The following is a 23406-nucleotide window of genomic DNA, read 5'->3' as shown; positions in this document are numbered from 1 at the left end:
CAAGATGGATTTCTTTGTTCATTTTTTGTTAGCTTTTTGAAAGATAATAGATAGAGAAAGTAGAACAAAAAAAGGTGAAAGTTAAGTGATTTTTGTTGAGTCCTATCACATATTTCAAAAAGTTTAAAGTTAACACGTGCACAGCAATGCTCAGCGGCCGCCTTAACACGTGCACACCTGGATGTGAAAATCTTGAACACAAACTCAAATGGTTGGACTTGCTCATAGAATCATATGATATTTTTACGTTTATTATAAATTAAAATGTATCGAAAGAAGATTAATAACACGACTATTAATGATTATTGATAATTCAACAACAAAATAATTCCACAATTCTCAGGGCAAGTGTTTAATGTGTCCTACTATTTTTTTTTTCTTCAAGCTAAGAGCTAAGAAATCCTACCATCGATATACTATTACTCCTTAGTTGTTGGACGCATATATTGATCCAATCGTTAACTTAGACCATTAGCTTTGAGCCTGTCAATAGGCACAAACTATCATTTTGTCTTTCACCGGTTAACTGTTTAAGCTGCAGTATCATCATATAGGCCAATCTTTATGGAACGTTATGCGGTGCAACCGTGTGCAACGTGCAGGTGCACACGGTTCTAATTCATAATTTATATACTATAAATTTATAATTTCTATAATATAAGTTCATAAAATCTATACTGTAGATTCATAATTTTTAAACTGTAGATTCATAATTTCTATATAGTAGATTCATAATTTATAAAGTATAAACTGTATAATTATTAAATTATGAACATATAATTCTGTGATTTGTGAATACAAAGTTCAAAAATTGGGAATATGAATATCGAAAATTATAAATATAGAGTTCTGTAATTGCGAATATAGAGTTCAAAAATTATGAATATAAAATTCAAAAATTATGAATATATAACTTTATAATTATGAACATATAATTCAATAATTATGAACATAGAATAGTGTGCATCATGCATGGTTGCACAATATAATTTGTCAATCTTTATACTTTGGGCCATAGTGTCTACTAGCTAGCTACTTGGTGGCCTAATGCATCTAATGGGCTGCAAAGTCTGTGAGTATTAATCACGGCAAATTATGCTATGCATATGTATGCACCATGCATGGTGCATACGGATGCAAAAACGACGTCGTTTTAATAAAATGCGCGTCTCTTCATTAAAAAAAAAAAATCAGGTTCGATTCCCAGCAACAATATATGAACTAAAATTTCATAATCGATGAACTATAATTCCATAATCGATGAACTATAATTCCATAATCGAATCTATGAACTAAAAATTTCAGAATGAATGAACTAAAATTCCATAATCTATAAACTAAAATTTCAGAATCGATGAACTACAATTCCATAATCGATGAACTATAATTCCATAATCAATGAACTATAATTCCATAATCTATGAACTAAAATTCCAGAATGAATGAACAATATAATGTTGTTGCTGAGAATCGAACCTGAATTTTTTTTTAAAGGAGAGACGCGCATTTTTTAATAAAACGACGTCGTTTTGGCATCCGTATGCACCATGCATGGTGCATACAGATGCACAACATAACGATTGATTAATCACCCAGTATTTCATTATATCATGGACTAGGATCTATCTTGTAATATGAACTCTAATTTTAAATTGTGTATTTTTTTCAAAAAATATTAAATTGTGTATTTTAGTATTAGAATTGTGAACATCTAGAATATAAATTGTATTTTTAAAATTTAAAAATTTGTGAAAACAATACTGAACCATCACAAATTATAAATTTTTTAAAAGTAAATTGTAAACATTTAATATGTAAATTGTGTATCTTTGAACTCGGATCCACATAATAATTTGCCCTGATTTCTTTCCCCACTTAACCAATACAAAACTACAACAATATAATGATTTGTCAACCATCACGAGGCCTATGTAATCCACCATGGCATGGTGGCAACATCCACGAGTAACACATGGTAGATGCTCAAGTGAGCTTCAATTTATAGTAATGTTCGATACGATCACACTTTTTAAGTAGTCTTTAGTTAATTCTATTTTTTTAAACATATTTTTTAGTTAATTCAATTTGTACTTCTCCCATAAATTAGTGATATAGACACATTCACTGAGACCTACGTGATGAAAATAACTAATTTTAAATTGTCATGTCATGAAGTATTAATAAGGGAGTAGAATTTAGAAGGATAGTATAAGTCCTTTTGTTCACATGCTTCGCCTTAGACTTACACCACACCTCTTGGCCGGGGTTAAAAATTTTAACGGAGTCAAATATATCCATCAACTTAGTTTCCTAGTAATGGTTGTTAGGTACGCATGTATACACATACAACCTTATTGTACAAATCTATGACAATTGCAAGCCCGTGACTGAACCACGTGCTGAGAGCCTGAAATATTTGTCAACAACCGCGACCCTTGTGTTCACAGCAATTAATGGATCATTGTCACGGTTCACAACCTCAAACTATATATTGTTTAAAATCAGAAACTGCAGGGTGATCGAGATTTTTGTATTAAAAAGTCTCGAGTTCAATTCGATTATTGCAAATGCCTTTTTACGTAAGGGTCCTTTTTTTTTTGTGACGAAAGGAACTCACAGTTACTACATGATAGTGTACATTGGATAAATCTCACCAACTAAAACAAAAAAAAAAAATCAATAAGCTGCCCTCACTGAGAATTTATTAGTTGAATTTATAATCTTGTGATTACCAAATAAAAAACCCGACCATCTTGACTGGGATTGTCCCTCCCTGCCAACATCTTCTAAGTCAAACTTGTTATAGTGCAGTTTACCTTTCTTGTGTTTGCAGGTTGCCCGCCGACTCAAACCAAGAAAGACAATAAACCTTCTCATTAGAAGTTGAACTTATAACCTTATGTTTACAAAGTCAATAACCAGATCAACTTGATTGGGGTTACCCCTGTCAATACATTATCAGTCGAGTTTGTCATAGTACAATTTACCTTTCTTGTGTTTGCGGGCTGCCATTGGGTAGTGGCGGCAGATTTCATGTAGAGCACATACTACAAATGCAGGAAAGACAGCAGTTATGAGAATTCAGAATCATCATTTAGGAGGTTGGTGAAGAGTGAAGACTGAAGATTTTTATACATATATGGAAATTTGCTTGCATCTTGGGTTTTGGCATTCACCAGCTGCTACTAAGTACAGCTAAACAAGGTTAAAAAGTTGACATTGCCCAAGTTGTTCTCATTATATTGTCATTTATTCTTGCTTCTATTACATCAACTGGAATTGAAGATGTTGTCCACTGTTCTTGGACTAGGATATATATATATTCCCCCAAAGTGAAAACAAAGCAAAAGAAACACTAATTTAAGGATTCAAATTACAATGTCAATAGCATGTTCAGTGTTCCCTACAACTAGCAAACTAGACCCCTCTTCAATAACCATTAACCCATCTTTGTTGGCGCTGCTGAGATGGTGACAAGGGCTAATTTCAAACTGAACTTCACTTCTTTCGCTGGCCTTTAAGTTCACACTCTGGAACCCAATCAACTGTTTCAATGGGTTCCCTTCTCTCCCTTTAGCAGGCCTGATGAAAAGCAGCACGGGGTGAGTTCCATCCATTTCTTCAGAGTTCTGAACTCCAACAATGGCTGAGAACTTTGCATTCTCACAGGTTTCCTCTCCAATTTCCTCTACTGATATGTAATGGACCGAATCCAATCCCTCAGCTCTCTTCACAGTTGCCAGTTGGTTCAAGTTTAATGTGGTGGATGTGACAGAAGTGAACTCATAAGAGTATTTAGTGTAGCTAAGACCATACCCGAACTCGAAAACTTTAGGGCCAGTGTAGAATCTATAGGTTCGCCCAGGGTAGCCTGTGGAGTGATCAGCCCTCATCCTCATGTCTGTCATTGGGATTTTGGTGTAATCTTTAGGGTACCAGGTGATAGGCAATCTTCCTCCTGCAAGACAATTGTGTTACGTTAAATAAGGTTGTTCTTTCAGAATAACATTGAGAGTGAGTTTGAGGAATATAATTGTTGAGCATATAACCAGCAATCCAACTATCAGCTTAAGCTTTTAGTTGAGATGGAGCACATGCTTTTATAATAATGTTGGGTTCTTACCAGGATTGTAGTCACCAAATATCACTTGTGCAAGTGCTAGACCACCTGCTTCGCCTGGATAGCCAGCCCACAGGATGCTGCCTATTTTCGGGTTGAATTTCGCGAAGGAAACATCCACAGGACCTCCGCTCAGCAGGACCAATATGACAGGCTTCTTTGCAGCTTTAGCAACGCTAGTAATGAGGCTCTCTTGCTGCCCGGGGAGCAGCAAGTCCACGCGGTCTACGTCTTCCCGCTCTTGATTTTGGTCCAATCCCATGACAAGAACCACCTGATCCGCCTTCTTCGCCAGCTCCACAGCTTCGCCTATTGCAGCAGAAGTGCAGTTTACCGCATTGCAGCCCGGGTGAAACGAGGCATACTTGGCATAACTCTGCAAGGCTTTGAGTATTTCGACAGATTTGCAGGGAGGGCCATAGTAGTTTCCTTGGAGGACATTTGCAGTGTTGGCATTAGGCCCTATTACAGCAAGGGACACGGTTTTCGTCTTGGATAGAGGGAGGAGCTTGGCGGAGTTTTTGAGCAAGACAATGCCCTTTCTTGCTGCTTCTAAGGCTACATTCTGGTGGTCTTGGCTGCAGACTTGATCAGGACCAATGGCACCATAAGGCAGGTTTTTGGGGTCCCCTGAGAAGAGCCCCAATCTCATCCTAATGCTAAAAAGGTTGTGAAGAGCTCTGTCTATTTGATCTTCGGACACCCTTTTCTTCTCAACTGCTGATTTTGTGTACGTAGCCAAAAAGTGGCCACAGTTCACATCCATCCCTGTTTATATTTGTCACATAAACAATGCATTAGTTAACGTTAAATTAGCTCGGCTGGAAAGAGTCTGAATTGCTTAAACCTATCTGAATGGCCCATGACATGTGTATTTAGGTCTACTTAGATGCTGTTGCTGCTATCATTAATTCATTACTCTTTTTTTTTTTTTTAAAGTTGTTTACAAAACGGGAAATTCTCTCGTCCGAAATTCTTATCATGACATTGTTATAAATATCGCGCGGGTGCCGACCGGCCGCCTAGAATTTCACTGTAATTAGTGTTTTAGATGGCCGGCTGCAACGGACTAGACGGTCGATTAGTTATTGTTATGTGTTTTTTAATAGGTTATTTCGTTCAAAATGATGTCATTTTGAGCGAAATAACCATAAATAATTCAAATCGGTCACAAACCCAAAAAATGAAAAAAAAAATCAAAATTAGCTACTTTAATACTAATACTTTATGAGTTGTGACTTTGTGGAATTGCGTTTTTGATTCTTTAAATCTTTATACAATTTACAATTCTAGATGTTTTTAGGTTAACTTTTAATATTTAGTATTAACTATTAAAGTACTAAATAGTTTATAATTATCAAAAAATAAATAAAAAAATCGGGCACCCGAGGTACGCCTAGCGATTTTTGCAACCTTATATCATGGTAACTTAGCGGTCCATTAGGTAGAAGGACTAGTGACGGTGCCTGCCCTTAAGGAACCCATCAGATTTTGGGTGTAACTCCAACATTGCAGCTGACCCCCACACCCCGACCCAACAAGTGACAATCAGTATACCATGATCATGGTCTATCTTGTGAGGTGGGCCAATAACATATGGTTCACTTAATATACTGAAGGTTTATTTTTAATACATTGAATGTTTATTTTTTGTGTGTTGATTCAATACACAAAAAATAAATATTCAGTATATTAAAAATGAATATTTATCAATGTAGATCATGGTCCATAGAATAATTTGTCAATAGTGGTGTTCATAAGGTGGGAGACCAAGTCTGGTGCCCACCACAATAGATATAACTCTCACATTGCAATTGTCAGAACTCGATCTTGTATCTTTGCTTATAATTTATCACCCAAGAACAAACTAAACTGTCCGTGCTGGCTTCTTATTTTTTTCCTACGTTGATTTATAAGTGTGTCGGCATACTCTTTAATGTTTATACTGCTAATCTGGCAGATTAGGTATGGTGTCAACATACAATGGGATAAGATTGGAAATGGACCAAATGAGAGAAGACATCAAGCTTCATGATGAAGTGCATGTTTAATACTAGTCAATTATTGGCTGTCAGGTTGGACCAACTAACATTCACATGGGTTAAATCTAAATTCCCGGTATCATATTTAAGCAACTTAGAACGCTAGCTAGTGTAGTGTGGGGCGGGTGTACTTTATGTTTGATAAAATTATTAAATTTATAGTGAAATTAAGGAGTGTATTAATACCCGCGTTAAGTACAGCTGCGACGGTGTCTTCTGGAATTTTGGTATACTTATGGTCATTAAAAACATTTGAGACCGCGTCACAATCTGACGTGATGTACCTAAATATAACCAAAACATTGGGTTATAAAAACATCGTTAATAAAACAAAAGCAGAATGAGATTTCAAAGATAGACATGTATTATTATGTAGTACCCATGAAAACCCCATTGGCGACGAGCAACGTTGGTGAGAAGATTGTGATCAGCACAGCTTGGGATCCCATTCACACTGTTATAGGCGCACATGATTCCACTGGCTCGAGCTTTTTGTACACACTCTTGAAATGGTGGCTGAAATGTATCTGCCATGTCTTGTTCCGTCACCTATATATAAACATCTTAAATTATTTATAGTTTTTTTTTATTGGACCACCGGATATCTTAAGAGATATATTTAAGTCTGTACTATACTAGGCAAATGCTAACCATATTTAAGATCCACATAATGATAATAATTTATCAATATTCACTATATTATAGAGTAGAATTTGGGAGTATATTATGTATTTATGTAGTAGAACTCCGGCAAATAATGCCAGTCTATTTGGTCCCTCTGCTTAAATGGTCTTGATTTGTGGGACCTTCCTCCCATTTTAGAGGCACGCAACGTCCATTCTACTCCAAAGTATAAATTAGAATTCATTAAATTAAAATCTAGTCACGTTTATAAATTAGTAATAAACTCAATTTCATTAAATATCAATCTAAATGAAGGATGTGTTGCGCTCAACTAAAAATATAATCTGATAGTTAAACTGTACATTTATATTTTGATATTATATTATTATATGCTCAACAATCACAACTTACAAAAATTGTAGTTCGCTACTTAAAAGACTAAAGACTAAAGAGATGGCTTGGTAAACCAATCTAAGTTTTCAGCAATTTCTATAAAGAAACAAACTTAAAACCTTGTGCTTACAAATTCAACTATCCAACCATCTCTATTAAAGTTGTCCCAAATGACAATCTTATTATATTTATAAGCATAATACCCTTAAAAATTAAAAGGTATATATAGTCATAATTAGTAGCCAAAATTTATGGTTTAAACATGTATGTAAGATTGAGTGTAAAATTAGCATGAAAATGTTGGAATTTAGGTGAATTGGTTGGACCGTTCCTTTGGTAAACGAAAATGAAATAACTTATTCCTCCAGTCACGGAGTATGGTATGAAAAATCAAAAATGAAATAGAGTCTTTCATTTATGCCTTCAGTCAACCCCTAGATTTCGACACCCCATAAAGAAAAAGCGAAACACAACAAGGAAATCTGTCCAAGATTATCTATTTCAAACCTTGGCACTCACCCAAACCTAGAAACGAATCTTTCAATAAAATACTCTGAGAAAAAAGACCTATGTGATAGGTTTAATCCAGAGAATCTGAACTAAATATATTATATTTGGCTGCACGGGATGCCATAGATATTACTATATTAATGTATATAGGCAACATTAACAAAAAAAAATATGTAAAAATTTAACCAGTACACTCTCAAACAAGAAACTGTGTGGGATTTCTCATATTCTAAAAAATAAAATAAAAAAAAAACAAAAATCCAAAGAAGGATATATAGACACAAAAGTGAATTCATGGTCCCCCACCACTGAATTCAAAAATAAAAAACAAAATCAAAAACTGAGCACTACCCTAATAAAATTTGCTTTTTTTTTTAATAGATTAAAAGAAGAATAAGAAGGAGAAGAAACTTACAATGGCATTGAATCCATAACGTCGGACTCCATTCCAGTTCTCCAAATCATAGGCAGTGAAGTGTTTGCAGCAAGCGGAAGCTTGAAGATGATTCCCAATCCGACCACCTTGGAAGCTGTCACCTTGAACTCCTCGCACGAACGCCACCGCGTATTTCCCGGTCGTTGTCGGGTCTTCGCCTGGCGTTTCTTGGCCTCTCCCCCATCTTGGGTCTCTGAATATGTTTATGTTTGGTGCCCAGAACGTGAGCCCCGAAGCTTGACCTCCATTGTACACCGCCCTTGCCTCTCTCCCAATCACCTTCAGTACAGTAAAGTTAACAACAAATTAAATCCAATTACTTAGCTTCAAGAAAACAATTATTTAAAAGCTAATTGAAACGAGAGTTGGATCTGTAAATTGCCTGGCCAATGCGGTACCAGAGGTCTTCGTCGAAAGAGGCGCCGGTGAGGATGACTTGAGGGAAGCTGGTGGCGGCGCTGATCGGACCACTCAACGAAATGCCTTTTCCGACGTTGGCCACTCCGTGCAGCGCCTCCGACCACCAGTTGTATGCCGGAATGCCGAGGCGGGGAATGGCGGCGGCGGAGTTCACGAGCTGGGAGATCTTCTCGTCGAGCGTGAGGCGAGAGACCAGATCCCTGACTCGGAGGCGGATGGAGAGATCCGGCTGGCAGAAGCGGAAGGCTTTGGTTTGTGGGTCGGAGGGATCGCAGGAGAACGGCGGCGGAGCCGAGTGGACGGAGCTAATAAGGAGTAATGCGAGGCAAAACACGGCTGCGAAGCCATGGAGTTTCATGGTTAGACGAGTAGCGAGCTGAGTGAGAAGATGAAGATGGCAAGCGAGAAGTGATGTGTCAAACTCTAGGTAAGATTTTATAACTATTTATAGACCCAAAAAGCTTAGACTGAAATTTTTATTTTATTTTTCTCAATGGCTAATGTAAAATAAAAATATCAATTAAAAAAATTAAAAAATTGAGAAAATAAAACCTAAGAATTTAAATTCTAAGTCTATACAAAAAATCTGGGGCAAGTATCCCCACGATATCAGCAAATATCAATAGATTATGTCCCAGATATTAATGCATTGATTTTGAAATATAGAAGATGTTAGTTGTGGATTTTCAACATTTCATTATGTAAATATGGTTACGTAGAAAGAAAGTATTGCTTATAAGATAAACATCTAATACTTAAAATCAATTCAGGTCTTCAAACATATTAATTTTTAAATTAAAACATTGATTTTAAATTCACTAAAGTTATAACATAATAATCGTTAAACTTATATTGCCCATTTGCTCTAACACGATGAATCAAGAAAAGGAGAATTGTAAAGAAAGGATGAAAGAACGAGAAAGAACATTAAAAGTTTGGGAGCGTTAATTTATGTTTCTTTATTCCAAACTAAGACCATATATATACAATATATTTAATTTAAAGAATGCAATAATGAAAAATATTTACATAGCTATTACAAACATTAAAAGACTGAATTATAATGTCCAAAAAATATATAATATTTATAACAATAATTGCAATTTTTGTCTATAAAAATCAAGGTCTATTGTTTTTAGCTTAATCTACAAAGTAGTGTAGGAGTTTCATCACCAAATGTATGTATGGGAACCATGCAAGTCTTCATCATGCCTAATGAACTGCTCATCAACTATTATGTCTGATAGAACAAATCAATTTAGGATGTGTTTGGTTCGCACATAGGAATCGGAATCGGAATGGGTATCAAATACTTGGTAATGGTAATGGGTTTTGGTGAAAGTATTTAACATGTTTGGTAGTATGGTGGAATGAGAATGGTTACTAATAGTAGTGTTTGAAAATGAATAAGGGAATGAAACCATTATTGTATTTGGGTATGAGTTTTTCAATTGATGGGGTATTCGAAACCCATAGTAGTGTTCTAAAAACCTATCAACCAAACAACAACAATCACTTTCATACCCATTCCTATGGGCAAAACCCACCAACTAAACACACCCTAGTGTAAGCAATGTGTATATAAAAATGTATGAGAAGAGGAAAATCTTGCATTGGTTAGCCATTGAATAAATTAAAAAAGTGAGCAGAGTAGAGATGAGAAATTATGTTCTTGATTGTGTGTATGGAATGGCTATTGAATTATCCCTCTGATCCCCTTGTGCTGAAGGGTAGGGGTGTGCAAATTTCGGAAAAACTTCGGTTAACTGACCGAATCGACGAAATTCGGTTAACCGTTTTCGAACCGAAATATTTCAGTTCGGTTAATGGTTAAAAATTTTCCTAAAGTTTGGTTAACGGTTAATTCGGTTCGAAAGTGTCGGTTAACCGAATTTTGGAATATATATATAATATATAATATATTAAATATTAAATATATAATTACTAAAATCATAAATAGTCAAAATGTCAAATAGAATAAATAATAATCTGAATTTATTATGATATTTATTTTATTTTAATTGGAATTATTATTTTAGGAATTATTTTATGGATTTTAAATTTTAGGGTTAAAAATTTCGGTTAATCGGTCGTCGGTTAACCGACCGATTAACCGAAAAAAAGTTCGATTCGATCAATTCGGTAGAGTAAATTTCGGTTTGGTTAACGGTTAAAGCAAAAAAAAAAAATCAGTTAATTCGGTTCGGTTAAAACGGTTTGGTTAACCGAATGAACACCCCTACTGAAGGGTTAAGGCCCTTATATAGGTGGAGACCCTAACTTTCATGAATAAAATATTTTATAAAGAGCACTTGATCCTGACTTGAACATGAAAGTATATTTAGAGAATAATTCTTATTAATATCAATTCAGGATGTGTTTGACTAACGGGTGATTGGTTGCACCAATGTGTTTGACTATTAGTTATAGGTTGGTTTGTAATTGCGCCTTTGATTAATTAATAAAGCCAAAATGGAGTAGTGTGATGTGGGTGTTTGGGTGAAAGATGCGTTGGTCATATCCTATATATTATAGTTGGAAAGTTTCGTTCGACTGAGAAAGCACTAATCTTGAATTGGGTTGTTGTCCGGCCTACTAATTGTGAGCGGTACCTACTACCTACTACCTAGTACCTACTTTGGGGCTTGGCATTTTGTACCATGAACTAGGATTCACAGTGCATATATATATATATATATATATAGTTAATTCCAACAATGGTCCTCCGACTATTGCGATTTTCTAAAATTAGTCCTTGTCTTTTAATTTGGACAAAATAAACCCTTAACTATCATATTTGTTCCAGCATTGGTCCTTCCTTTAGAGATCAGTTAGTATAAGGGCTAAAATTGTCTTTTCCTTAGCTATTGCTTTCTTCTCTCATATGCCTTGTTCTCCTTCGTTCTTCTCCGATCTTACCACTGCCCGCATTTGTTCTCTCTACGATCTTACAAATTTGAATTACTACAAAACTTTAATCGCATCCACTGGGATGTTGTTAACTGCATGCGAAGGAGGAGACAAAATATTACCAATAGGAATAGACACTGCCATATGTTGCCAGGTCTCCCAAAGATGTTGCGCCTCATGCAGAACATTAGTAGGATTCCAATGTTTATTGTTCCATACTGCATCATTTCTTCCATGCCAAATACTCCAACATAAAGCAGCAATTCTGAGTTTTGTCATCTCATCACCATGCAATAATAGATGAAGCAGCCAAGTGATGACATCTTCATCATCTATAGGAAGAGAGACATTCATTAACATTTGCCACAAAGGGACAACTCTATCACATTCACACAGTTCTGACCTCTTTGATTATGAAGGCTTCTTACTTCTTAGTTGCCTATATAGGTATGCAAATGAGCTTTCAATTCATTATGAAAAAATGAGGAAAAAAATTCAATATATCTTAATTTAATTTAAAGCTGAGAGCTTTGGAGACCTGGAAGAATGTAGTTTTCATATCATTCCTCAAATGTATATTCACACAGGCTGAGAACATTCATGGTACTAATAACAACAAGAAACAGTAGAACTTAGCACTAAATTCTATCTACCCAAGGGAGGAAATTGCTATTCTGGAACCAAAATAAAAACCACATATCAATGCCTGATCGCCACAGGAAGTTTCTTCTCTGCATCTAATCTTCATCGGCGGAGGGCTTGGACGAGCCGCCGGTCTTCTTGGGAAGCAGAAGGTTGTGAATGTTGGGCATGACACCGTAGTTAGCAATCGTCACATCTCCGAGCAGCTTGCTCACTGCTCAGCTCCTCGTCGTTCCTCACGGCCAATTGGAAAATTGAGGCAATTTGAGGAAGCCTAGAAACTGAATTGGGGAAAATGAAGGAAATTCGACGGGGCGAGTTTAATAGACATCAAAATACCTCAGCAACAAGGTATTCAAGCACAACGACGAGATATACCGAAGCTCCGGCACCAACACGCTCGGCGTATTTTCCGGCCTTGAGGAACCGAGCGATACGACCGCGGCGAACTGGAGACCGACCTTGCTGCTCCGGGACTGAGCCTTCTTTGCGGCACCAAAACCGAGAGTCTTTCCACGTCCGGCAATCTTTGTTATCACCGCCAACAAACTGAAACAGATAAAAGCCAAAAGCAGGAAGAACAAATGTTGGAGTAAAATCAGATTTGTAGACTGTACACTAACGTAGAGAGAATGCAGGCGGTAAAATAAGATTTGTAGTAATTCAGATTTATAAGATCGTATAGAGAGAACAAATGCGGGCGGTGGTAAGATCGGAGAAAAACGAAGGAGAATAAGGCTGAGGGAAGAAGAAAGCAATAACTAAGGAAAAGGCTATTTTTGCCCCTACACTAACACCTAACTAACTGATTTCGAACGGAAGGAACAAATTTGATAGTCAAGGGTCTATTTTGTCCAAATTAAAAGACGAGGACTAATTTTGGAAAATCGCAATAGTCGGAGGATCATTGCTGGAATTAACTCTATATATATATATATATATATATATATATATATATATATATATATATATATGTTATGTTGTGAGTTTTTTTTTTTTTTTTTTTTTTTTTTTTTTGTATTGTGTTATGAAATTTTGTATTTTAAGGGTATAAATTATGTACCTGAAACAAATTAATAATTATGTCTTATGTTCTGAATTTTTGTGTCATGTGTTGTGAAATTTTGTGCTTATGAACATAAATTATATACCTAAATCAGATTTAAAAAATAAGTAAATATATAACATGTATATGTGTCTTATATTATAAAATTTTGTGACTTACGAGTATAAATTTTGTACTTCGTCATTTTGATATAATACAACGTGAACCCTGGTCCACGATATAAGAGACAAGATTCTTAAAATGTATGTGGGGCTTCCAGTTTTCGTTTTGGGTGCAATTAACGTGGGCTTTTGATTGCCTTAGCTTGTGCTCCCATAGAGGTTCTTATGGCTATGAGCTGTACTTTCATTTCTTTACTCACCTAAATCTCCTACGTTGTCGCTAAAATTAAATCTTAAGTTAGACTTCTTATTTACTAGACTAATGTCTCGTGTACTTATATTTTTCTTATTCTTCATTAGACATATTCATTCGGATCTAAATCATTTATGATTGGATTGCAACCCATTTCATCAAACACTTTTGATGAATCCTCGTTGGCATTCATGAACAAATAGTTGTCTGATGGGTAGAGGATTTGGAAGGTGTCGGAGTTTGAATGCAAATCTATGAAATGCTAGAGTTTGAAGAAATAGATTTTTGATTTTTGACAAGGACGGTATAAGGTTAGTTTATTTTTTTGAATTTGGTGTCCAGCTTGTTTTTGTTTGGGAGGGAGAAGACAATGGAGAGTAGTGATAGGTGGAGATGATTGCGGTTAGTGATGACTTTAAAAGTGGAGACCGTGATTTAAGTTTTAAAATATGAATTCTCGACAAAAATGGAAGTTCATTATTCTCTAGTCATGAATACGATAAAAATTGTAGATAAAGTTGTTAGAATAGTTGAATGTTGAAGAACACTATGTTTGGCAGTGAATCTTAGCTGATTGATTTTATGGTTTATTTGAAATATATTAAGTATTAATATGTTCATTTTTATGCGGTCGAAAACACGTAGACAAAATTAAGTGAAAATGATGCCTCTTCCTTGGTATTGAATGGTTTGTTCACTTCGAATGAACTTAATGCTCATCTAATGTGTTCTTTAAAAAAAATGCTCAAAATAATGTGGACACCAAATCTATTAAATTTGCTAAAAAAGTCACAGCCATGAACCAATTCTACAAATTTTAAAAATCGTGGATCAAAGTTATTAGTGACACCATAGTCGTAGGACCAAATGTGCAAAAAACTCAAAAAAACAATATAACATGAAACTTAAAATTCCTAAAAAAAAAACACAAAATAATTTTTAAAAAGTGAAGAAAAAAAACAAATGAAAAACTTTAAAAGAAAAGAAAAAAAAATACTCCATATAAAATAAAGAAATTAAGTATTCCAAATAAAAATACCTACAAAAGTTATTTAAAAAATACATAATTCAAAACTATAAAATATGTAAAAAGAATGTTAAAAGAAAAAATTTAACTAAATGAACAATAAATAGGGGAAAATAATGCAAGGAAAGAAAAAAAAAAACTAAAAGAATGAAAAAAAAAAAAGTGAAAAGTAATGAAAATCAATATCAATAAAGCAAAAAAGTAAGAACTAAATATATATTTCTATAAAAATAATGAAAATCAATTAAAAAAGTAAAAATAACACTTAAAAAAAAACAAAATATAAATATGTATCTAAAAATTAAAAAGCTTCAACCATGCACCATAAATAGACAAAAACAACACTATAAAATGCTAAAAAATATTCCGTGGGAAGAAAAAGAATTAAAGGTCCGTTTACAAAATCCGTAAAGTGACTTAACATCAGGAAGCCCATTTTTATTTTTTATTTTTATTTTTATTTTGCAGTGCTTTGGTAGTGAAGGAAAATGAAACCAAAAAAAATACTCATTATTGTCAATGAAAAGAGAGACTCAATTGGGCGGAAAATGTGTTCCTAATTTGTTATTCCAAAAACATTTTCCGTATTCTTTATTTTTACCATTATCTCTTCACTCTTATTTTTTAAGTTAGATTCACAATAATTATTGTTACCACCAACACCACCACAATACACCAACATCAACACCACCACACCACAACACAACCATACCATCACCACTACCACACCACGACACAACCATACCATACCATACCACAACCACTACACCACCACCACCATCAACAACACATATTATTATTACGAGAAAGATCCCGTAAAAACTTGAAAGCAGAACCACACACGGATGAATAGACATCGTGTTAAGAATTGGCAGAACGAGGGAGTGAAACCACATTACCAGTATGCCAACTAGCGCCAAAACTGGGCAATATTTCCATTGTAGGAGGTCCTGCACTTGAAGAATACAATACATCATGAGCAAATAATGGAACTATAGGATATGGGTATATGGATTAGTCACAGCAGTGCACCTGTAACAAGAATGACAATCCGATAAGGAAGCAACCCAAGCATGTTCCTGAAGCAGAAATCTGCAGCGTTCATAGAATTGGTACTGACTCGTGTTATTGTTAGGATCAAATGCTTACCACTACGCCAAAAGCTATAATTGGTAGCGAAGGTGCAACTTTATTTTCTTATACCGCCATCATATTTTCGAGAGGCAGGGTATTGGACTTGACACTTTACTGGCCTCTGCCCAACAATCTCCCTAGCCACCAATGGCTGGACTTGGCCTATTACCGCCACCGCCAACGGCTATCGTGCCAAGCCTCTAGTTTAACTAATAATCAAAAAAGAAATATAAAATAACACCTTTGGAATCATACCATCAGTAATGGAAGCCTTCCAGACTTGTCCATAAGGAGGACTCCTACAACAGTCATAGGGACCTGAAGATGACACCAAATGATGTGAAAATAGGTAGAGTAAAAATGGTGGGTGGGCAAGAAGCTTAACAAATAGATGGTTTAGACGGAAACCTGTACAACCACCATCTATATCGTTCCAATCCTACCTGAGAAACCTGTGAGGGTTTAAGGATTAACACACTAGTTCTCGTCAACTTAAGTTTCACTTAAGCGGGCGACTGCTTACCTGCAGATTCAAAAATCGAGCTTGCATAATAGGCAATCACATTTACACCTCCAAATTGTTGAAGTACCATTAGACCTGGATGATGTGCTCATGAATCATCTGAAGAAAAATGAAAATAAACGTGGTAAAACATACATGCTTGAGCTCGGTTAAGAAGGCCTTACAATGAGAGAATGAGCATATTTCCTTTGGAACAAGTCAATCAAATTAGACTCGGACAGTTGTTGAAGGGTTTCTGTATAACCCTGCCAAATATACACAAGCACTACTACTTTCAGTCACACAAGCAGAATAAGAAAGCAATGATCAATACATGCAATACGTCGAATACAATCAAGTTAGAAAAATACTCGAATTTCAGAAGCTTCTTCTGAAATGTTGACATTCTCTCCCCTAAGGTGCTTTAAGGATTCTTCACATTCTTTCCACCCTACCACTTTTAGCCTGTAAAAAAAAAAAGAGACATTATAAGCTTGGTACAGCTACACAGTTGTTCCTGAAAGCAATACGAGTGACAAGTTATCTGTCAGAAAATGCAGTTCATATTTATGTCGAAATTGTTTCAATTAAACCTATGTTTTTTATTCAATATATCATCCATAACACACCTACTTACAAAAACAAAAGAAAAGAAACAAAAAAATATAGATATTGTAAAGTTATATTTGCCTAAAATTTTCATTCAACTTACCAGCCATCTCGGAGATTCAGGAATGAAAAGCAAGCCCAAGAGCTGAAGTATAGATGCAAGCATTCCTGGAATGATGTTAAAAAAAGCCTAATATTCCTCTCATTTGAAAAAAAAACACACACACACACACTCATGAAGAAATGGGGGTAACCCCAGCCAAGATAGCTAAGGATACAAACTTGTAACCTTGGTCACGAGTTGGAATCCCAACCTTCTTGGTTTGAGCCGGTTAGCCATGGGCAGCCTAAGCTGGTTTACCTCTTTGTGGTCCTTTGCCAACTACGGTTACAAAGTTGGGTAGGGTTTACCCAGTGCACACCCTCGGGTAGTGACTAAGGGTTTCCTTGTCACCCCAAAAGAATGGAGAGCAGAGTCAACAGAAATTACCAATAACAGCGAGTCGGCGCCATGCAAGATGACGGCTCCAACAAGATATGTTACTGATACACCACAACATATCATCAACTGGAGCAACAATGACCCTTTTTAGCCTCAAAAGTTAGAAATTCAGTGTGAACATAAAAAATCCAGAATTGTATTTGTTACCTGATTGACAGTTGTAAAAGCACCACGAAGATTCTTAGGTGTTATTTCTGCTACATACACAGGAACCTGCATATAAATGCATAAGAGATATTCTACTTGCTCCAAAATAGGTTTAAAAAAAAAACTGGATAATACATTGCATTTACCACATATGAAAGAACACCAATTCCAAATCCAATTAATAGCCTTCCAATGTCCAGCCACCAAGCATTCTGACAAGAATAGGAAAAGTAGCACTATAAATTCATTTGACACAAAATTAACTAATGCAAACTCTTCTATTTCTTTTCTGAGTTCAAAAATGTGTCAAAAGACATTTCAATCAGGTCAAGAACTTTATGCTCAGTAAAAACTAAACTACTAGCCAAAAGCTATAGCTCGTAGCGAAGGCACAACTTTATTTCCTTATAGACCACCATCACATTTTCGAGAAGCAGGTTGCTGTAGCTGGTCCTTCACCGACCTCTGCCCGACAATCTCCTAGCCACCAATTTGATGAACTTGGGCCTTTACCGGACTCCGCCCAACATAAACCATTAAATGAATGAAGAGGTAGAATACCTGACCAAATATAACTGCAAGCCATCCAACAAGGCCAAATAACTCTGAGAACCCCATTGCCTGCATTATTCAATAAAAAACTAATCACGGATACCTTCAGCTCTAACTCATAACAATGTATATATTCCTAGATGTTTAAGAAAAAAAATTGGAACATACTCCTCTTCTTGCAAATAGATCTGCTATTTTGCCACTCATAATTGTGCCTAGCATTGCTCCAATTGTTAAAATTGAACCAAATAAGGAATACTGCAAAACATAGCCAATTGAAGATGATGCAAAGAAAACCGAAAAATTCATTTAAAGAAGAACAAGAACATAATTTGTTTAGTAACCAAAACCAAAGAAGAGACTCAAGCATTAGATAAGTTATATTTTTCCTAACAGTGAGCATCACACTCTTAACATATATTAGCACTCATTGGATTAAAGTGGTTCACATTAAGCATTTCTTGGCATCCATATCATGGATTTTACTGCAATAAACAGCAATTATAATAATAATAATAATTATTATTATTATAGCAAATAATATGTTCATTTTTAGAAAATTGAACCAAACAGAAAAAAGACAATTTCTTAATTTTCAGCCAAACAAAAAAAAAGTTTTTGACATTTATCCACACATCAAAAAATTAAAATACTTCTCAAAAATTAATCATTTTTCGAACAACAACCGAAAAATTCATTTAAAGAAGAACAAGAACATAATTTGTTTAGTGACCAAAACCAAAGAAGAGACTCAAGCATTAGATAAGTTACATTTTTCCTAACAGTGAGCATCACACTCTTAACATATATTAGCACTCATTGGATTAAAGTGGTTCACATTAAGCATTTCTTGGCATCCATATCATGGATTTTACTGCAATAAACAGCGATTATAATAATAATAATAATTATTATTACTATTATTATTATAGCAAATAATATGTTCATTTTTAGAAAATTGAACCAAACAGAAAAAAGACAATTTCTTAATTTTCAGCCAAACAAAAAAAAAGCTTTTGACATTTATCCACACATCAAAAAATTAAAATACTTCTCAAAAATTAATCATTTTTCGAACAACAATATCCAGCTTTCCAAACAGACATTAAATATTCCTAATAAAAATACCTAAAAAAATTATTTTAAAAATGTCCGAAATTGACTTTGAAAATACACAATGAAAACTAAAAATACTTAGAGAGAATATTAAAAAAGCAAAATAAGTAGTCAAAAAAGAAGAGTTAAAAAAGTACCAAATTAAAGAAGTAAAAAAGAAACAAAATATAACATGAACTGGAAAAAAGAAAAACATAAAATTCCTAAAAAAAACACAGAAAATCATTTTTAAAAGTGAAAAGAAAATGAAAAACTTTAAAAGAAAAGAAAAGAAAAAAGACTCCATATAAAATAAATAAATTAAATATTCCAAATAAAAATACCTACAAAAGTTATTTAAAAAATATAAGTACTTGGAAAATACATAATCGAAACTATAACTATGTAGAAAGAATGTTAAAAAGAAAATAAAAAAATTAACTAAATGAACAATAAATAGGGGAAAATAATGCAAGGGAAAAAACAAAAAGAATGAAAATAAAAAAGTGAAAAGCACCCGAAAAATTCAACAACAAAAAAAAAACCTACATATTTCGATAAAAGGTAACATATATATATATATATATATATATATATATATATATATATATATATATATATATATATCTATGTGTGTGTGTGTACTAAAAATTATTTGGGAACAAAAATTCTATGACCTGCTTCATGATCACACACAACAAATGGGAAAAGGAATCCAGCTTTCCTAGTTTTTATTTTTCCTCTTCAGTTCTTCCATTTAGTAGAAGATAGGAAAAACAAATATCGTGCAAAGTGAAAATGATTTTGCCAACCAAGGATAAGATGAAGATATTACCATAGTCTAATTAAAGAATGAGCATATTTCCTTTGGAACAAGTCAATTAAATTAGACTCGGGCAGTTGTTGAAGGGTTTCTGTATAACCCTGCCAAATATACACAAGCACTACTACTTTCAGTCACACAAGCAGAATAAGAAAGCAATGATCAATACATGCAATACGTCGAATACAATCAAGTTAGAAAAATACTCTAATTTCAGAAGCTTCTTCTGAAATATTGACATTCTCTCCCCTAAGGTGCTTTAAGGATGCTTCACATTCTTTCCACCTACCACTTTTAGCCTGTAAAAAAAAAAAGACATTATAAGCTTGGTACAGCTACACAGTTGTTCCTGAAAGCAATACGAGTGACAAGTTATCTGTCAGAAAATGCAGTTCATATTTATGTCGAAATTGTTTCAATTAAACCTATGTTTTTTCTTCAATATATCATCCATAACACACCTACTTACAAAAACAAAAGAAAAGAAACAAAAAAATATAGATATTGTAAAGTTATATTTGCCTAAAATTTTCATTCAACTTACCAGCCATCTCGGAGATTCAGGAATGAAAAGCAAGCCCAAGAGCTGAAGTATAGATGCAAGCATTCCTGGAATGATGTTAAAAAAAGCCTAATATTCCTCTCATTTGAAAAAAAAACACACACACACACACTCATGAAGAAATGGGGGTAACCCCAGCCAAGATAGCTAAGGATACAAACTTGTAACCTTGGTCACGAGTTGGAATCCCAACCTTCTTGGTTTGAGCCGGTTAGCCATGGGCAGCCTAGGCTGGTTTACCTCTTTGTGGTCCTTTGCCAACTACGGTTACAAAGTTGGGTAGGGTTTACCCAGTGCACACCCTCGGGTAGGGACTAAGGGTTTCCTTGTCACCCCAAAAGAATGGAGAGCAGAGTCAACAGAAATTACCAATAACAGCGAGTCGGCGCCATGCGAGATGACAGCTCCAACAATATATGTTACTGATACACCACAACATATCATCAACTGGAGCAACAATGACACTTTTTAGCCTCAAAAGTTAGAAATTCATTGTGAACATAAAAACTCCAGAATTGTATTTGTTACCTGATTGACAGTTGTAAAAGCACCACGAAGATTCTTAGGTGTTATTTCTGCTACATACACAGGAACCTGCATATAAATGCATAAGAGAAATTCTACTTACTCCCAAATAGGTTTAAAAAAAAAAAACCGGATAATACATTGCATTTACCACATATGAAAGAACACCAATTCCAAATCCAATTAATAGCCTTCCAATGTCCAGCCACCAAGCATTCTGTCAAGAACAGGAAAAGTAGCACTATAAATTCATTTGACACAAAATTAAGTAATGCAAACTCTTCTCTTCTTTTTTGAGTTCAAAAATGTGTCAAAAGACATTTCAATCAGGACAAGAACTTTATGCTCAGTAAAAACTGAACTATCAGGATCAAACGCTTATCACTATGCCAAAAGCGATAGCTCGTAGCAAAAGGCACCACTTCATTCCCTTATAGACTACCATCACATTTTCGAGAGGTAGGGTACTGGACTTGGTCCTTCATTGACCTCTGCCCGACAATCCCCCAGCCACCAATTGATGGACTTGGCCCTTTACGGCCTCCGCCCAACATAAACCATTAAATGAATGAAGAGGTAGAAAATACCTGACCAAATATAATTGCAAGCCATCGACAACAAGGCCAAATAACTCTGATAACCCCATTGCCTGCATTATTCAATAACAAACTAATCACGAATACCTTCAGCTCTAACTTATAACAATGTATATATTCCTAGATGTTTAAGAAACAAAATTGGAACATACTTCTCTCCTTGCAAATAGATCTGCTATTTTGCAGCCCATAATTGCGCCTATCATTGCTCCAATTGTTAAATTGAACCAAATAAGGAATACTGCAAAACATAGCCAATCGAAGATGATGAAAAGAAAACCAAATAGAGAAAAATTCATTTAAAGAAGAACAAGAACATAATTTGTTTAGTGACCAAAAGCAATGAAGAGACTCAAGCATTAGATTGAGATTTGAGAAATACCTAGCTACATAGGTATTCTTGGGAGTTATATTTTTCCTAACAGTGAGCATCACTCTCTAACATATAATAGCACTCATACAAGAATCCACATGAAAGCCTTTTTATTCACTATTCTGAAATGGATTAATGTGGTTCAAATTAAGCATTTCTTGGCATCCAAATCATGGATTTTACTGCAATAAACAGCGATTATTATAATAATAATAATATGTTCATTTTTAGAAAATTGAACCAAACAGAAAAAATACAATTTCTTAATTTTCAGCTAAACCAAAAAAAAAAAAAAAAAAAAAAAGTTTTTGACATTTATCCACACATCCAAAAAATTAAAATACTTCCCAAAAAATTAGTCATTTTCTGGAAATCATTTTCCGAAAAACAATATCCGGGTTTCCAAACGGACCTTAAATATTCCTAATAAAAATACCTACAAAATATATTTTCAAAATATGTCCGAAATTGACTTTGAAAATACGCAATGAAAACTAAAAATACTTAAGAGAGCATATTAAAAAAGCAAAATAAGTAGTCAAAAAAGGAGAGTTTAAAAAGTTTAAAAAGTACAAAATTAAAGGAGTAAAAAAGAAAAAAAAATATAACATGAACTGGAGAAAAAAAAAAAAAAAACTTAAAATTCCTAAAAAAAAAACAGAAAATCATTTTTAAAACTGAAAAAAAAAAATGAAAAACTTTAAAAGAAAATAAATAAAAAATACTCATATAAAATAAAGAAATTAAATATTCCAAATAAAAATACCTACAAAAGCTATTTAAAAAATATACCTACGTACTTAGAAAATACATAATCAAAACTATAAATATGTAGAAAGAATGTTAAAAGAAAACAAATTAACTAAATGAACAATAAATAGGAGAAAATAATGCAAGGAAAAAAACTAAAAGAATGAAAATAAAAAGTGAAAAGCACCCCAAAAATTCAATAAAAAACAAAAAATAAATAAATATTTCCATAAAAAGTAATATATATATATATATATATATATATATATATATATATATATATATATGTACTAAAAAATTATTTGGGAACAAAAATTCTATGACCTGCTTCATGATCACACAACAAATGGGAAAAGAATCCAGATTTCCTAGTTTTTAGTTTTCTTCTTCAGTTCTTCCATTTAGTAGAAGATAGGAAAAACAAATATCATTCAAAGTGAAAATGATTTTGCCAAACTATTGAGATAAGATGAAGATATTGCCATAGTCGGATTAAAATTAAAAAGTTAACAGAGAAGTATACCTTTTGCCTCATTTGGTTCTTCCACTTTGACATCCGTGTTCAATCAAATGCAGATGTTGCCTGATATATTTCAAACAGAATTCAAAACACAAGATCTTTAGACAACAATACAAGGATAGAAGAGCATCTCAGGCTCCCATAGGATAATAGTCAATTAGTCATACTGTTA

At 34.2% G+C, this 23406-nt stretch overlaps 1 protein-coding gene, 1 long non-coding RNA gene and 1 pseudogene across 2 annotated transcripts in view; 1 reads left to right on the top strand and 2 right to left on the bottom strand.

The window, feature by feature from the left end:
- The window catches only part of LOC109170098, a 26782-nt gene extending 10799 nt beyond the window's left edge, over window positions 1-15983 (top strand). Inside the window, exons 2-3 of the long non-coding RNA XR_002052350.1 lie at window positions 8918-8925; window positions 15973-15983. This is a non-coding gene — a long non-coding RNA (uncharacterized LOC109170098). The remainder of the gene's footprint in view (window positions 1-8917; window positions 8926-15972) is intronic.
- On the bottom strand, window positions 3206-8978 carry LOC109170092 (probable beta-D-xylosidase 7). The gene is made up of 6 exons (XM_019319041.1): window positions 8508-8978; window positions 8105-8404; window positions 6542-6711; window positions 6349-6446; window positions 4124-4888; window positions 3206-3958 (listed from the first exon to the last, which is right to left on the bottom strand). The coding sequence occupies exons 1-6, from the start codon at window positions 8901-8903 to the stop codon at window positions 3369-3371; spliced, it is 2319 nt and encodes a 772-aa protein (XP_019174586.1). The 5' UTR covers window positions 8904-8978; the 3' UTR covers window positions 3206-3368.
- On the bottom strand, window positions 11965-23297 carry LOC109170094 (annotated as a pseudogene).
- Between the last annotated feature and the right edge of the window lie 109 nt (window positions 23298-23406).

This window comes from Ipomoea nil, unplaced genomic scaffold (genome assembly GCF_001879475.1).
Source record: "Ipomoea nil cultivar Tokyo-kokei standard unplaced genomic scaffold, Asagao_1.1 scaffold3321, whole genome shotgun sequence".
Taxonomy (NCBI): domain Eukaryota; kingdom Viridiplantae; phylum Streptophyta; class Magnoliopsida; order Solanales; family Convolvulaceae; genus Ipomoea; species Ipomoea nil.
This window is presented reverse-complemented; position numbering and strand designations above follow the sequence as displayed.